The sequence below is a fragment of the Hyperolius riggenbachi genome, chromosome 6 (assembly GCF_040937935.1).
Source record: "Hyperolius riggenbachi isolate aHypRig1 chromosome 6, aHypRig1.pri, whole genome shotgun sequence".
NCBI classification, from domain to species: Eukaryota; Metazoa; Chordata; class Amphibia; order Anura; family Hyperoliidae; genus Hyperolius; species Hyperolius riggenbachi.
Window position 1 is genome coordinate 87,417,864 of NC_090651.1, and position 18,009 is coordinate 87,435,872.

General features: G+C 44.7%; 1 protein-coding gene across 9 annotated transcripts in view; it reads left to right on the top strand.

The window, feature by feature from the left end:
• Positions 1-11,201, top strand: part of PAPPA2 (pappalysin 2) — a 478,727-nt gene extending 467,526 nt beyond the window's left edge. For all 9 annotated transcript variants that reach the window (XM_068239634.1, XM_068239635.1, XM_068239629.1 and 6 more), the window contains 2 exons: positions 7,112-7,210; positions 10,552-11,201. In XM_068239634.1, the coding sequence (XP_068095735.1) occupies positions 7,112-7,210; positions 10,552-10,701 (249 nt within the window). In that variant the 3' untranslated portion in view covers positions 10,702-11,201. The remainder of the gene's footprint in view (positions 1-7,111; positions 7,211-10,551) is intronic.
• The last annotated feature ends 6,808 nt before the right edge of the window (positions 11,202-18,009 follow it).

Genomic DNA, 18,009 nt, shown 5'->3' on the forward strand with positions numbered 1-18,009 from the left:
ATTTTCAGGCTGAAATTGGTCGCACCAATCAGGAGGATATGCTGCAAGATGTTGGCCTGACTTGCTTGATCGGGTGCACGTCAGTGGCGGCGAGCGATATCGGGACGAGCGATGAAGGCGACGGAACCCCCAGCGCTGTTCCTGCAGTGTATAAATGTGCATGTACAGTATGTGTGCGTATATACATTACCTGTCCTGTGTCGTGGTGCCCATCTGTCTTCCGAATCCGCCACTCTTCCATTAACCACATACATAGTGTTGGGCGAACAGTGTTCGCCACTGTTCGGGTTCTGCAGAACATCACCCTGTTCGGGTGATGTTCGAGTTCGGCCGAACACCTGACGGTGCTCGGCCAAACCGTTCGGCCATATGGCCGAACTAAGAGCGCATGGCCGAACGTTCCCCGAACGTTCGGCTAGCGCTGTGATTGGCCGAACGGGTCACGTGGTTCGGACCCGAACGCGCTCTGATTGGCCGAACTGTCACGTGGTTCAGGTAAATAAATACCCGAACCACGTCATATCTCCGCCATTTGTCTGTGGGTTTAGCTTTGGGTAGGCAGGCAGGGTAGTTCGCGCTCCAGCCACGCTAGCCAGGGTCCCCCCTGTCATTGTGTCACTGCTGGGAACAGTAGTACACCGCTTGCTCAGCCACACTATATAGCATTCTGTTTACTGCCACTCTGTGTACCTCGCTCAGCCACACTATATAGCATTCTGTTTACTGCCACTCTGTGTCTGCTGGGAATAGTAGTACACCGCTTGCTCAGCCACACTATATAGCATTCTGTTTACTGCCACTCTGTGTACCTCGCTCAGCCACACTATATAGCATTCTGTTTACTGCCACTCTGTGTCTGCTGGGAATAGTGGTACACCGCTCGCTCAGCCACACTATATAGCATTCTGTTCACTGTTCTGTGTCTGCTGGGAATAGTGGTACACCGCTCGCTCAGCCACACTATATAGCATTCTGTTTACTGTTCTGTGTCTGCTGGGAATAGTGGTACACCGCTCGCTCATCCACACTATATAGCATTCTGTTCACTGTTCTGTGTCTGCTGGGAATAGTGGTACACCGCTCGCTCAGCCACACTATATAGCATTCTGTTCACTGTTCTGTGTCTGCTGGGAATAGTGGTACACCGCTCGCTCAGCCACACTATATAGCATTCTGTTCACTGTTCTGTGTCTGCTGGGAATAGTGGTACACCGCTCGCTCAGCCACACTATATAGCATTCTGTTTACTGTTCTGTGTCTGCTGGGAATAGTGGTACACCGCTCGCTCAGCCACACTATATAGCATTCTGTTTACTGTTCTGTGTCTGCTGGGAATAGTGGTACACCGCTCGCTCAGCCACACTATATAGCATTCTGTTTACTGTTCTGTGTCTGCTGGGAACAGTAGTACACCGCTCACTCAGCCAGAGTATATAGCATTGTGTTTACTGCCACTCTGTGTACACCGCTCAGCCAGACTATATACCATTGTTTACTGACACTCTGTGTACACCGCTCAGCCAGACTATATACCATTGTTTACTGACACTCTGTGTACACCGCTCAGCCAGACTATATACCATTGTTTACTGACACTCTGTGTACACCGCTCAGCCAGACTATATACCATTGTTTACTGCCACTCTGATTCTGCTGGGAACAGTAGTACACCGCTCGCTCAGCCAGACTATATACCATTGTTTACTGACACTATATAGCAGACTATATAGCATTGTGTGTACACCGCTCAGCCAGACTATATACCATTGTTTACTGACACTCTGTGTACACCGCTCAGCCAGACTATATACCATTGTTTACTGCCACTCTGATTCTGCTGGGAACAGTAGTACACCGCTCGCTCAGCCAGACTATATACCATTGTTTACTGACACTCTGTGTACACCGCTCAGCCAGACTATATACCATTGTTTACTGCCACTCTGATTCTGCTGGGAACAGTAGTACACCGCTCGCTCAGCCAGACTATATAGCATTGTGTTTACTGCCACTCTGTGTACACCGCTCAGCCACACTATATAGCATTGCGTACTCTGCCAGTCAGTGTGTATATTGCTGGGATCAGTAATACTCCACTCACCGTCAACCACTATATGAGCTCAACATGAGTTCCCCAGAGACCTCCGCTGTGAGCAGCACTCCCAACAACAGCAACAGCCAACGCCCCACGCAAGCTATAACATCCACCCCAGCAGCCAGTGGTCAGCAGCAGCCCTCCCCGGAGGAGAACGTTGTGTCCATCAGTCCGTCGCCAGAGCGATTAATGAGGGCTGCCATTGAGGAGATGGTGGGGCCTGATGTGGAGGAGGAGGTCTGGCTCAGGCCAGCATCCCAAGTTAATGTTGAGGACGATGAGGGGTCTGTGTCTGGGGATGTTGGGGTGGCAGAGGTGGTGGGTGGGTCAGACTCAGGAGAAGAGTTGTATGATGAGGATGATGATCGGGACCATCTGTATGTGCCTCAGAGTCCGACCCCGGAAAACATGTTGTATCGTGTGTTTAGGTACTAAAATCTGCGTTCCCTCCCAGTAGTGTTGGGCGAACAGTGTTTGCCACTGTTCGGGTTCTGCAGAACATCACCCTGTTCGGGGTGACTATATAGCAGACTATATAGCATTGTGTTTAATGCCACTCTGTGTACACGGCTCAGCCACACTATATAGCATTGTGTTTACTTCCACTCTGTGTCTGCTGGGAACAGTAGTACACCGCTCACCCGCCACTGTATAGCATTGTGCTCTGTGTCACTGCTGACAATAGTGGTACACCGCTCACCCACCACTGTATAGCATTTCTGTACTGCCACTGTACTGCTGCCAGTCAGCGTGTACTTTAAGGATAAGTGAAATGAGGAAGAAATCCGGTGAAAGAGGGAGGGGCAAGGGAAGAGGTGTTTCCCCTGACGGTTCACGTACAGGCCACAGGGGAGCACCCAAGAAAACCCACTCAATACTGCCCATGTTGTCCAGGACAACAACCCTCACAGATCCAAAAGAGCAGGACCAGATAATTACTTGGATGACCTCTCAAGCGTCCAGCAGTGGGTTAAGCAGCACCAGCACATCACGCACGAGGTCCGAGTCCTCAGCCAGTTAAAGTCTGGGCTTTCTTTGAAGACTGCACTGAGGATGTTACCATGGCGATTTGCAAGGTGTGCAAGACCCGCCTGAGCAGGGGGAAAAGTATTAACAACCTCTCCACCACCAGCATGAGCCGCCACATTCTATCCAAACATCCCACTCTGTGGGCAAACGCGGCAGGACAGGGTACCACCAGCAACACTGCCTTTCTTGGGTTCACCAGACTCACCACCAGACCCGCCTCAGCAGCAGCAGTAGCCCAGCCATTGCGTGGTTCACAACATTCACAAACATCAGACGATGCTGACACTGTCACTTTCCGGACTAGTGCTCTTGAGGTCTCCCAGTGTTCATCAAACACAACAACCAACAGCCCTTCGGTGTGCAGCGCTACGGTTGAGTTGTCTGTCTCTGAGATGTTTGAGCACAAGAGGAAATTGCCAGCAAATGACCCCCGGGCCGTGGCAGTAACAGCCAGCCAGCATAGCCAAGCTTCTGGCCTGCGAAATGCTGCCATATCGAGTGGTGGAGACAAACAGCTTCAAGGGCATGATGTCAGTGGCCATCCCACGTTACGTGGTTCCCAGCCGCTACCACTTTGCGCGCTCTGCAGTGCCTGAGTTGCATGAGCACGTGGTCAGCTAAATAACCCGAAGCTTGAAGAATGCCGTTGCCTGCAAGGTTCACCTCACCACTGACACCTGGACGAGTGCGTTCGGCCAGGGTCGATACATCTCCCTTACCGCGCACTGGGTGAACCTTGTGGAGCCTGGCAGCGATTCCTCACCTGCTACGGCGCGGGTGTTGCCCACGCCACAAACAGCTGGATAACAACAGCAGCACCTACCTCTCTGACTCCTTCTCCTCCAACGCATCTCAAAGCTGTACCTCATCCGGAAATGCTAACCCAGCACCAGCAGCAGTAGGATCGTGGAAGCAGTGCAGCACAGCTGTTGGCATGCGTCAGCAAGCGTTGCTGAATCTGATCTGCCTTGGGGATAAGCAGCACACAGGGGAGGAAATTTGGAGGGGAATAAAGGAACAGACGGATTTGTGGCTGGCACCGCTGGACCTGAAACCGGGCATGAAGCTAGACACCTGGCACGAACTGGCAATGTACGCAATAGAGGTGCTGGCTTGCCCGGCAGCCAGCGTTATGTCGGAACGCTGTTTCAGTGCTGCCGGAGGCATCATCACAGATCGGCGTATCCGCCTCTCCACAGAAAATGCAGACCGTCTGACTCAAATTAAAATGAATCAATCCTGGATTGGAAACGACTACGCAACACTCCTGGACCCCAACCAAGTAACATGACCGATGAACATCTGGGATGGTTTAGCGTTTCCGGTCCCTGTTTATTGAACCTCTCATCTGTATTACATTTATGACTGCATGGCGGCAAAAAGCATTGCTGCTATATCCGCACGCTTTTTGTCCTCATGCAAGGCCTGGGTTGTTGTGTCTCACAAAGCGTGGCCTTCTCCTCCTGCGCCTCCTCCTGTTCCATCACGTGTGCTGCTGCTGCTGCTGCTGCTGCTGGGTTACCGTTGCCGGTCCCTGTTTATGGAACCTCTTATCTTTATTACATTTATGACTACATGGCGGTACAAAGCATGCTATCCGCACGCTTTTTGTCCTCATGCAAGGCCTGGGTTGTTGTGTCTCACAAAGCGTGGCCTTCTCCTCCTGCGCCTCCTCCTGTTCCATCACGTGTGCTGCTGCTGCTGCTGCTGCTGGGTTAGCGTTGCCGCGTGGTCCCTGTTTATTGAACCTCTTATCTTTATTACATTTATGACTACATGGCGGTACAAAGCATGCTATCCGCACGCTTTTTGTCCTCATGCAAGGCCTGGGTTGTTGTGTCTCACAAAGCGTGGCCTTCTCCTCCTGCGCCTCCTCCTGTTCCATCACGTGTGCTGCTGCTGCTGCTGCTGCTGGGTTAGCGTTGCCGCGTGGTCCCTGTTTATTGAACCTCTTATCTTTATTACATTTATGACTACATGGCGGTACAAAGCATGCTATCCGCACGCTTTTTGTCCTCATGCAAGGCCTGGGTTGTTGTGTCTCACAAAGCGTGGCCTTCTCCTCCTGCGCCTCCTCCTGTTCCATCACGTGTGCTGCTGCTGCTGCTCCTGCTGGGTTAGCGTTGCCGCGTGGTCCCTGTTTATTGAACCTCTTATCTTTATTACATTTATGACTACATGGCGGTACAAAGCATGCTATCCGCACGCTTTTTGTCCTCATGCAAGGCCTGGGTTGTTGTGTCTCACAAAGCGTGGCCTTCTCCTCCTGCGCCTCCTCCTGTTCCATCACGTGTGCTGCTGCTGGGTTAGCGTTGCCGCGTGGTCCCTGTTTATTGAACCACTTATCTTTATTACATTTATGACTGCATGGTGGTACAAAGCATGCTATCCGCACGCTTCTTGTCCTCATGCAAGGCCTGGGTTGTTGTGTCTCAAAGCGTGGCCTTCTCCTCCTGCGCCACCCTCCTCCTGTTCCATCACGTGTGCTGCTGCTGGATTAGCATTACCGGTCCCTTTTCCTGGAACCTCTTATATGTATTACATTTATGACTGCATGCCGACAAAAAGCATGTTACCTGTGCAAAGAAAACAGACATTTCCCGCATTTAAAAGACAGTTTTCCCTTTGAAACTTTAAAATCGATTTTCTCAAAAACTATAAGCTCTTTTTGCTAAATTTTTTTTTCCTCTTGTACCCACTCCCAAGGTGCACATACCCTGTAAATTTGGGGTATGTAGCATGTAAGGAGGCTTTACAAACCACAAAAGTTCGGGTCCCCATTGACTTCCATTATGTTCGGAGTTCGGGTCGAACACCCGAACATCGCGGCCATGTTCGGCCTGTTCGGCCCGAACCCGAACATCTAGATGTTCGCCCAACACTACGTGACATACACGACGCCGACACAAAGCACGCTGGCACGCGTGACATCTCGCACTCACGCCACGCCGGTGTGGTGTATATGGCTAATGAAGAGCCACGGATTTGGAAGACGGGTGGACACTTCGACACAGGACTGGTAATCTGTAAACGCACACACACATGCACGTTTATACATTAGGGAACAGCTGCGAGGCTGCGGACGCAGCGGACTCGGACAAGTCCTGAGAGATTGCATGCTGAAACTGATCGGGAGTAGGGCTTCGGTTTATGGGCAACCGACAGATCTCTCTCTAATCAGATTCAGTCAGAGAGAGATTTGTCTCTTGGTCGCATCTGCCCATCATTGCCTAATCTATGGGCACCTTTAGACAGGAAAGTAGAGAAAATAAAGGCTGTGGCTAAAAAAATAAGCATAAATATGCAATTCAGTTTAATGTGGAAGAGTATTGGAGAACAAAAGGATGGGGCCAAAAAGGCAAGTAAAGGAAGTGACAGGCTATCTGCAGGACTATTTATAGTATTCCGATCTCCCTGTATGATCTAACACTCATTAGAATATAACTATCTGTGCGAGACTCACAAAGTCTGTCAATAATATAACTATCTGTGCGAGACTCACAAAGTATGTCAATGACCGACTCTTGGTTTTGGGAACAGGTTTTCTTATCTAGTTCTCACAATCCTGCCATTACAGCTAGAGGAACAGATTGCTGCAAACTATTTATGGGGTGGTCTAAAAGTTTAAGTTTCACCGTTTGCTAAAAATGTAACTTGCTTTGCTCTGTTGTCTGTCACACCATCGAAGTTGCCGTATTTTCTTCGGCTTCTTCTTCTTCTTTTTTTTATTTTTTGTCTTTTGCGGTATGAAAGGCGACACAGCAGCAGATGCTACAGCTCTTAGTCTGCTAAAAGCGTCTCACATTTATCCACCTACACATTGGAAATGTATCTAACAGACAAAGCATTTCATCTCCGCAATTTTCTGCAAGCCAAGACAAAAAATATTGTTCTCTCTATACCCTCCGAGTCAAAGCTGTAAAGGTTACGTTCGTTCTATTGATTTCCTCCGTGTATTGTGGTGACTGACTCTGTGTTCCTGTGTAGCCCTTTCAAGCAGATGGCTGGTGTGACACAATTAATAACCGTGCGTATTGTCAATATGACGGAGGAGACTGCTGTGCCTCTACCCTGTCCTCGCACAAGGTAAGGAAACAATTCAAGGCATATCCTATCAAACAATGAGCCCTCCGCCGACAGACACAATGGTGCATGCTCAAATAACCATTTAACAGAGAGAAAATAAATGTCTCCTTTTCTTTATCCGCATCAGCAGAATCAGGAATTGCAGGTGCTTCCTTTACTTAGTAACATTGTTAGTAAGTCTTAAAAAGGCCAGAAGTCCAGTAAGTTGTATTCTCAACATGCTGATCCAAACCAAAATCAAAGTCCAGCATGGAAACTTCATGTTTATGTTCAGAGTATGGGAAACATTCTAATTGCAGGTGCTTCCTTTTCGAGGTAATATTGTGTTAGTACCTTAAGTCTTAAAAAGGACAGAAGTCCAGTCAATTGTATTCTGAACATGTTAATGCAAACAAAATCAAAGTCCGGCATGGTAACCTCCTGCTTATGTTCAGAGTATTAGAAACATTCTAATTGCAGGTGCTTTCTTTTCTTAGTAATATTGTGTTAGCAAGTCTAAAAAAAGACCAAAAGTCCAGTTAACTGTATTCTGTACATACTGATCCAAATTAAATCAAAGTCCGGCATGGCAACTTTCTGTTTATGTTCAGAGCGTGGGAAAATGTCTTCCTGACCAATCAAAACAAAAGTAAAATCTGGAGTCTTGCTATAGTGAGAAATGTATGGGGAGCGTGGCCAGATCTATATGGTTCAGAGATACCACAGAACTGACACGTGGGCCCATACGCAATTAACTTTTTCTCCTGAGTTTTCTCCTAGGAGACAATTTTTCTATTTAGAATTAGGCCGAACGGTTCGCCTGCGAACGGTTCCAGGCGAACTTTGGGGGTTCGCGTTCGCCTGCATCAGGCGAACTTTTGCGGAAGTTCGATTCGCCCCATAATGCTGTATTGAGCAAAATTTTTAGCCTCCATTTCACTGTCAGCAGACATGTTATTGTCAAACACACTGCTTTCAGTGCTAGAGAATCCGCCCACCCTCCCTTCAAGCTAGGTCCTTTATACCATTTGACTCAGTTGTCTGCCTACACTAATTAATTATGGGACAGCTGGTACACACTCTACTAGGGAGATTTTAATTCCTCCCTCCTCCCACCTCCCACCTCCCTCCTCTTCTACCTATTCCCTCCTACCAGAGGGAGGAGGGTCTCTTCTGCCAGGGAATTATACTATTTTAAAAACCAGTATACATCATACCATAGCTGGTACATCATACCATAGCTGGGAATACATACATGAGTATACATCATACCATAGCTGGGAATCGAACCCAGATCTCACTGTGTGGTGGACACGTCACCCTAAGCACTATACCACTACAGAAGTAAGTGAAGCTAGCCTAAAATTTAACATTTATGCTCAATGCAATAGAACCATTAGGTTGCTTAAAGGAGAACTGTAGTGAGAGGTATATGGAGGCTGCCATATTGATTTCCTTTTAAGCTATACCAGTTGCCTGGCAGCCCTGCTGATCTATTTGGCTGCAGTAGTGTGAATCACACCAGAAACAAGCATGCAGCTAATCTTGTCAGATCTTACAAAAATGTCAAACACCAGATCTGCTGCATGCTTGTTCAGGGTCTAGGGCTAAAAGTATTGGAGGCAGAGGATCTGCAGGATAGCCAGGTAACTGGTATTGCTTAAAAGGAAATCAATATGGTAGCCTCCATATACTTTTCACTACAGTTCTCCTTTAAAGGGAACCTTAACTGAGAGTGATATGGCTGTTTCCTGTAAACAATACCAGTTGCCTGGCAGTCCAGCTGATCTTTGTGACTGCAATAGTGGCTGAATCACACCCTGAAACAAGCATGCAGCTAATCCAGTCTGACTTCAGTCAGAGCACCTGATCTGCATGCTTGTTCAGGGGCTGTGGCTAAAAGTATTAGAGACACAGGATCAGCAGGCAATTCAGGCAACTGGTATTATTTTAAAAGGAAAAATTAGCTGCATGCTTGTTTCTAGTGTGATTCACACTACTGCAGCCAAATAGATCAGCAGGGCTGCCAGGCAACTGGTATAGCTTAAAAGGAAATCAATATGGCAGCCTCCATATACCTCTCACTACAGTTCTCCTTTAAGCAACCTAATGGTTCTATTGCATTGAGCATAAATGTTAAATTTTAGGCTAGCTTCACTTACTTCTGTAGTGGTACAGTGCTTAGGGTGACGTGCCCACCACACAGTGAGATCTGGGTTCGATTCCCAGCTATGGTATGATGTATACTCATGTATGTATCCCCAGCTATGGTATGATGTATACTCATGTATGTATTCCAAGCTATGGTATGATGTACCAGCTATGGTATGATGTATACTGGTTTTTAAAATAGTATAATTCCCTGGCAGAAGACACCCTCCTCCCTCCGGTAGAAGGGTAGGAGGGTGGAGGGTGGAGGGAGGAGGGAAATTAAAATCTCCCTAGCAGAGTGTGTAGCAGCTGTCCCATAACTAATTAGTGTAGGTAGGCAAATGGTATAAAGGACCTTGCTTGGAGGAGGGAGGGTGGGCGGGTCCTCCAGCAGTGATGTGTATTTCACTCAATTAGGTGTGGCTCCAGGTATTAGCGCTTTTGAAACATGTTTTCTATCATTTTTCCAGTTGATAGAATTTTTTAAAACTTTGAAAGTTCGCCTCCCCATTGAAGTCTATTGCGGTTCGCGAACTTTTTCGCGAACCGAACCTTTCGCGGAAGTTCGCGAACAGGGTTCGCGAACCTAAAATCAGAGGTTCGGCCCAACTCTATTTAGAATAACTTTTCCGGACTTTGCAATTGAAAAAGTACCAAAATTAGTAGGTGAAAAAGTACTATCAAAACTATTTTAAATATTTTCTTGTTTGTTGGTGATTTAAAGGGCATTTTACTGACAAGTTTGAAAATAACTCCGGAGAAAGGTGAATTGCATATGGCCCCTGGGCCCATATGCAATTCACTTTTTCTCTTGAGTTATCTCCTAGGAAATAATTTTCATATTTTTTTAATTAATTTTCAGCATTTGACAACTAAAAAAGTACCCATAAGTTGGTGAAAAAGTACTATGAAAATTATTTTTAGTATTTTATTGCTTGTTTGTGGCTTAAAGGGCATTTTATGGCAGGTGTGAAAATATCACCTAGGAGAAAACTCAGGAGAAAAAAAATGAATTGCATATGGGCCCTGTGCAATTAAAGTGTGCCTTGGGTACACTTTAAGGAAGATTTCTTAGTAACACCAAAATCATGTTTTACTCTTTAGACTGATGTAATGAGATGTGAAATGTGATTAATTGATGTCAGTTACAGTATAATTACATACTGTCATACTTAAGTCAATTTCTAAAAACACCTACACTTACTTTCTAGGGGCAGGTGGTTCCTTTTGGGGCAGAATGTGAGGAAGATGAGTGTACCTGTCGTGACCCAGAGGCTGAAGAGAACAAACGTCACAAAATAGATTGGCCTGGATTCTCACCATCGGTGCCTGGGGACATCTACAATGCACCAGCTACTTGAGGGACATCTCGAAAAGAAGTCACGGTCAACACTTGTGTTATCTTCATCAAAGCCATTGGGGCCACTTGGAGCCTTTGGCAGTGCAAGGATCAAACAGAGCCCTCAATGTGGATGATTTGGATGAAACATGGAAGTATTAGACATTTGTATGACATTGCGTCCATGTTATGACTGAGCCTTATATACAGGACCATCTTATCACCCTGACATCTGTCTGATAGCTACCAAGTATAGACTGAAGTCCCAGAATGCTCCTATTCACTGCACAGCATTCCATCATCTGCCTGCTTTATATAAACTAAGCCTAGTACTTAAAGGCAGATATCATTCTGTACATCTGTCTTTGTGTTCTCCCATCACTTGCATGTCCACAGTACATTGTGTATAATGGATTTATATATATTGGATTAGCAAAATGCCAGTATTGCTGCTGTCCAAGGTATTTTATAAGATTATAATATATGAATAAATACCAGGGTATAAATGTATTTTTGGGTAAATGCTTTACATGTGTGTATATATATACATATATATATATATAATGTTGATGATAACGCGATCATTTTGTAACCCGAAGTGGGAGACATAATATAGATGCTGCCATATGTATTTCCTTTTAAACAATACCAGTTGCCTGGCAGTCCTGCTGATATTTCTGGCAAGCAGGGTCTAAATCATGCACCTGAAACAAGCATGCAGCTTATCTGGTCAGATTTGTCATAGACATCTGATCTGCTGCATGCCTATTTAGGGTCTATGGCTATTAGCAGAGCTGGGACAAGGTCCCCCAGCACCCAAGGCTGAGACACCAAAGTGCGCCCCTCCATCCCTGCCACCCCAGCCATCACACACTGATTGCTATATTAGACTAAGAAGCGCCACAGGGCCCACAACCTCCCCAACACCTTAATATCTAGTTATCTGGCTTGCAGTCACTGCCATGTATCCCCTTTTCTTATTTCTTTCTGCTTCAAACACAATTAGGAATGAAAGCTGAATGAATTGTGCGCCCCCTTCTACACTGCGCCCTGAGGCTGGAGCCTCTCCAGCCTATGCCTCGGCCCGGCCCTGGCTATAAGTATTAGAGGCAGAGGATCAGCAGGAGTGCCAGGCAATGTGCATTATTTATAAGGAAATAAACATGTCAGCCTCCGTATGCCTCTTACCTGCTTGGGTTCCATTTAAGTAAGCTAGAATGCTAGATTTCAGAATTGAGTTGCATATTGCAGCTAGTTTTATCACTCCTTTCTCCCATATATTCCCATGGAAAGTGTACTGGTAGAGTTTCTACAACTATTTGTGGATGTGTCTTTCTTCCAGCACAGCTGTGTATTAAGGCAGATGAAAGAGCCTCTCTGAGGTTAACACGGAACATGTGCCAGGACTCTCTCGCTCCAGTTTCATTTTAAACCTAACTCCAGGAAAATAATATTTGAGTGTTCAGTTGTAAGGAAAAGGATTATAAACGCTTTACTTCTGCCTGTGTTCCCGTTGTGGAGATGTTCCTTCACTTCCTGTCCCTGGCATCCTTATGAACTTCCACAGTTTTAACAGGAAATCCTGGTAATCTCAGGAGGAATAGTAAAAGACAAAATAATAATAAACACAGACAACAAAAAAACAAACAAACTTGGAGGAGGAGTTTGGAGAATTTGCTCTACAAAAAAAAAAGAGAAGCTTTATGATTTTTTCCTTTTTGGCTCCTATTGTTAGGATAGGAAATTATAAGCGGATCTGAACTCAGAACTTATTATTAACAATACAATCCTACCTATTAACAATACAATCCTGTGGATGATTGATCATTTAATTAGATCATTATAATCGGTAAGAATGTATTTATCATGCCCACTAACGCACAAAAAACTGCTATCCAATTTGATCAGCTTTATGGAATTGATCTTTTTTTTTTAATCGATCCCATCAATCTGATCAATTGAATTGATCCAAATCTGTAAGGCTAATAAGCTACCTTTAGTCTCAGAGTAATATGGAGGAGATGCATCCCTATAATGACAGCATTCACATTTCTAAAGACTTGCTCCATCTAAAGCAAGTATTTCAGTTTTGGTTGGGGGTGCATGGGTTCACCACTTTGTGCCATATTAGGTGTCTCTATGTTTTCCATGGTGAAAATTTGCCCTGTAATAGAAGTTTATAAATCATTGTTATGCTTTTCAGACCTCTCTTGTTATACCAGTGAGCGGTGCCCATTTAGGTTTACAAATTACCATCTATACCTTTCATAATGGAACTAGCAGTTGTGTTTAAGAATTCCATAAAGCACAGTGTGCTAAGACTAGCACATCTGCCTGGTTTGCCTGTGTCTAAAAACTTCCTTGACTGGCGGCACAATCTGACTCACACTTGTTTGCTAGTGAACAACCTAGAATAGCTGTGTTTTTTTCTGCAAGCACAACAAGGTAAGGAAACTAAAACATTGTTTAGCTATACAGTATGGATTTAATTGTTTGGTAGAAATGAAGCAAATCTGTAAATACAGTATACGCATTCACCCTTTCCCCATCTTCAATGCTGAGATCCCGAGCCAATCTACCAGCACAGAATCTCTACCTTGTTAGCAACTAAACCATTTACAGACATCTTCAAACACAGGGCTGGTTTGCTTATGTCTGAAAACGTCCTTGGTTGGCCGTACAATCAGGCTCACATTTGTTTGCCAGTGAACCAGTATCAGTGCCGAGGAAACTGAAACAATGCTTAGCTATACACTATGTATTTCATTTTTTTGTGGAATTCCTCTTTAATACATACAATGAAGCAAATCTGTAAATATAATCAACTGAGTTTGATGGTACAGAGGTGCCAAATAGGATAAAACAGTTTAAAATTGTGGACTCTTTTTTTGCCTGGGGATAAGTGGTGGACTTACTACCAAGCAGTCGGACACAAGTTGTCTATTTTCAAAAAGCAGATCTTTATTATTCAAAAGAAACAGCATCAACCGTAGTAACTCCACTGCTTTTTGACAATAGACAACTTGTGTCCGACTGCCTGGGAGTAAGTCCACCACTACCTCATTTAATGATTTGAAACTGTTTTATCGTATTTGGTACCTCTGTACCATCAAACTCAATTGCTTCAGTGAACCACCCTTGGTGGAAGAGTGTATCCCCATTTTCTTTCTACTACAGAGAGTGACAATTTTACCTGTGGGACAACAGGTTTATGATTCTCACCTGTCTTCATAGTGGTTACCTGGAGGTAACCCTTGTTCATGAGTATATCTAATGATAACTTGACATGATTCTTTCTTAACCAGAACGTACTACACCATTAGGGCTCTCAGTTTCTTTCCCTTTTTTGTTTTACTGTAAATATAAGCATTCACCCTTTTCCCGTCTTCTGTGCTGAGATCCTGAGCCATTCTACCAGCACACATTCCCTGCCTTGTTGGCAACTAAACCATTTACAGACATTCTTCAAACACCGGCCCGATTATGCTAAAGAAAGTAACACCAGCATGGCTCTAGATCTTCCTGCTCACAGTCCCGGATGCCCTGCAGGGAGGAGCAATGATCAAGAACATCTTAAGGGTTTCTGAGGATGTCCTCCTTCACACAAAGATTGAAATGCAGCCCGAGTGACTCTCCACCCCCTCTCAGTAGGACTTTCTTCAGTTTCATCTCTTCGGCTGCCAGTCACTGCTGTTTCAAGTGAATTTTCTAAAGTACAGAAATGATTTCAGGATTTCAAACTCCTCAACGCATCAGTTGGAAAGTATCTTTCCTTTTTTAAAAAAAAAAAATATACTTGGAGAAATAGAACTAGAAGCTTAGCATAGGCACTTTATACATTGTCGTTATCAGTCATGTTTAAAACTTCAGTCTGAGCCCTGCCCCCCCCTCCCACCGTACCGCAGACATCTGTTTACCCATTATATTCAAATACTATTTCAGCAAATTAAAAATTCCATTTGAAGAAATGTGAAATTGCCCAAGTACAGCTTGTGCCAATGGGAATACTCCATTGATAACAGGGAATTATTCATCTGATAGAGCAACAATGTGCTTAGCAAAAACTCATGTGCAGCTGATCCCCACCGCGGGTTATTTCAAGGGTTGCAGTACCTTTGAGACCATTACTGGTATCTTATATTTGTTAGTGGAGTCATACCGTGTGTGTTTGTGTTCAGAAATGAGAAAACAACGAGGTAGGGGGCAAATAATCTGTTGTTTATTTACAAACTACATTTCGATCTGTTTTAATAGAAGAGTATCCGATCTGGCTTCGCTCCACGACTGGAGACAATCACTTGATTCTTGCTACAAATATTTCATCTCCCAGTATAACATATCCCAATGTGCTGCCAAAATAACATGCATAAAATAACAAAGCTTTCTACATAAGTGCCAATTACCACCCCAAATATAATGAAAGTGGACAGATTGTTGTGGTGTTTACCACTTTGCAGCTATTGTTGTGCATTTGATGGATAGACGTCACCACAGACGTGACCTTAATTTTTTAATTGACACAAAGTGGTCTTGCAGAATATAAAATACAGAAAAAAAGAGGAAGTTCTGCTGTTTATATTCAATGATTTTTTTTGACATATAACAAGGATCTGCTAACATTGACCACTTCGGGACCAGATGATTCTGGACCACTATCACCAAAAATTGTAACATTTGAAGAAAACCTGTAATGGAAAAAAAACTCTGGGAGGTATTTACCTTGGGAGGGGGAAGCCTCTGGTCTCTGAAGAGGCTTCCCCCGTCCTCCTCCACCCCTCCATTCCAGGGATGTCAGCCCCTAAACACTGACAAGGTAAATATTTATCTACCGCGATCTAACACAGGCGCAGTAGTAGCTTTCCGGGCAGGAATAGCCTAAACCTCATCGGGTCTACTCTACTGTGCAAGAGCAGGTGGCTCACGCCTGTGCAGTAGAGTGGACCCGATCGGGCTCAGCTATTTCCATCTGAGTCCGATCGAAAAGCTACTATGCCTGCGCTGGAGCCAGGGAAGGTAAATATTCGCTTGTCGGCCGTGGTTTCTGAAGAGCCAGCACTGGAACTGAGGGGCAGGCTTTGGACTAGCCCATCTCCTCATGGGGGGTTCTTTTGGTTTTCTTTATTTTTAAAAGGCACTTATTGGTAGTTGCTCAGTCTAAATTTCAAATAGCGCAGTCCGGAAGAGATAAAAGAATACCTGACCCAAGGCAAAGTTACTTAAGGTAAGCACAGAGGTATATGCGATCTGCAGGATGAGAGCCGAAACACTGTGCTGTCAGAGTTAGGGTACCACCCCAGGGATGGGGTGAGTATGAGAATCTACTTCAGTTATATGTAGTCAGCGAGCTGATTTACTGTGTGCTGTCATGCTTAGAGGTACCACCCCATGGATGGAGGCGTGTCTTGGGATCCACTTCAGTAATCAGCAGCCAGAAAAACCCATACTCAAGATTAGTGATCACAGACCAGGGATGAAGGTGAGCATTAGCATACACTTTGTCATCTACAGCCAGAAGGCTAATATACTGTTTGCTGTCAGTGGTAGAGAATCCCTCTAAGGATGAAGGTGAGTATGAAGATTATCTTTAGCCATCTGCAGCCAGAAGGCTGGTAGATTGTTTGCTGTCAGTGTTAGAGAACCCCTCTAAGGATGGAGGTGAGTATGAAGATTATCTTCAGTTATCTATAGCCAGAAAGCTGATATATTGTGAATTGTCAGGGTCAGGGGACTGTGGACTGACCTTGGTCATTCTGAAATGAAAAGCTAGTACACTCATTTAAGTCAGGGTTAGTGGAACATGAGAAAATAACCCCATGCCTCCAGTTCCCACTGAAACATGACAGAATGAATTGTTGTTAGTTAAAACAATCCTGTAAATACTTTATTTTTTATTTTACCTGACACCTGCATGATGGTTCTTCCACTTTGCAAGAGTCCCTTCCCATGTGGAGGCAGGCACTTCTTCACAGGTCAACAATGCAATGCCCTGCTGTGCCTTGTTAAGGCGCGTACACTCACCAGACTTTTTTAAACTACAGGTCGTTAGAACCGCCTGTGGGGCGGTCGTTCTGACGACAGTCGCATGTGAGTACGCCGAGTGGCGGATCAGTCAAAACCAGTCTTATCAGTCTGACGACTGTCGTCTGAACGACCGCCCCGCGGGCGGGTCTGACGACCCATAGGTTGAAGAAGTCTGGCATGTGTACGCGCCTTAAGAAGTGCTATAGCCAACTGGGGAAAGGATGACATCGACCTTTTGGAAAAAAGCACAAAGACAACAAGGCCTGTATGCAATTAACTTTTTTCTCCTGAGTTTTCTCTTAGGAGGTATTTTTAATTGTATGTTTAAAATCATTTTCAGCACTTTGCAATTGAATTAATATTAAATAATAGTTAAAAAAAAGTCATACCAAAATTAATCTGAGTATCTTCTTGCTCGCTGTTGGCAAAAACTTGGGAGCAAAATGTAATTGCATATGGGTCTAGGAGTCCTAATGTTGTAATAAATCATGTTTTTTGGGGGTAGTAAGAGAACAGAATGCACTTACAAAATGAGGTTGCTTGTGAGGGCAACGAACCAAAAGGCATGTGAAGATTTTGGCCTATCTCCACTCGGGTGGTAAGAGAATTTTTTTTTTTTTTGTTCTTCAAATCTTTGTTTTTATTGAGTCCGAAGAATATACAATCACTAAAAGAAATCGGTAGAAAACTTGACAGTACAAACATAACTCAATGGCAAAACCACAATACTGGGTATATTCTCTATAGCTAAAATCTTGGTGATCCGTGAAATACTTCAGGCCCAAATTTAAACAAGAACAAACAAAACGCATACACCCAATCACAAAACAATATAAAACAACACACACACAAAAAAGGGGGGGGGGGAACAAAGGAATGCTAGTCAGTCCAATTGGATTCTTCAACCAAATGCACAGCCTTCAGATCCTACTACATATTATCCTCCACCAGCTTCCCACGATCTCCAATCGAAGTCATCACCCCGAGCCTCTCTCTGAACTTCAGCCAAGCTGCCTATTGGCTATAAAACTTCCCCATCTTATTTTGTGCCGACATAACTAATTCCTCCAACCTCATTGTGTCATTGAGGGCTTCAGCCAGGTCTACTGCCCCCAGTTGGGCATCAACTTTCCAATTTTTGGCTATCATATACCTGACTGAGGACATCAAATGGCCAAGAATAGATCCCTTTGAGTTTTTTATTGAACCTGTAAACATTTAGAGTAACACAATCTCTGGGGAGTGGGCTATATGGCATAAGTTCATTTCCTCCAACCACTCAAAAGCAAGTCTCCATAGGTGAGAAATG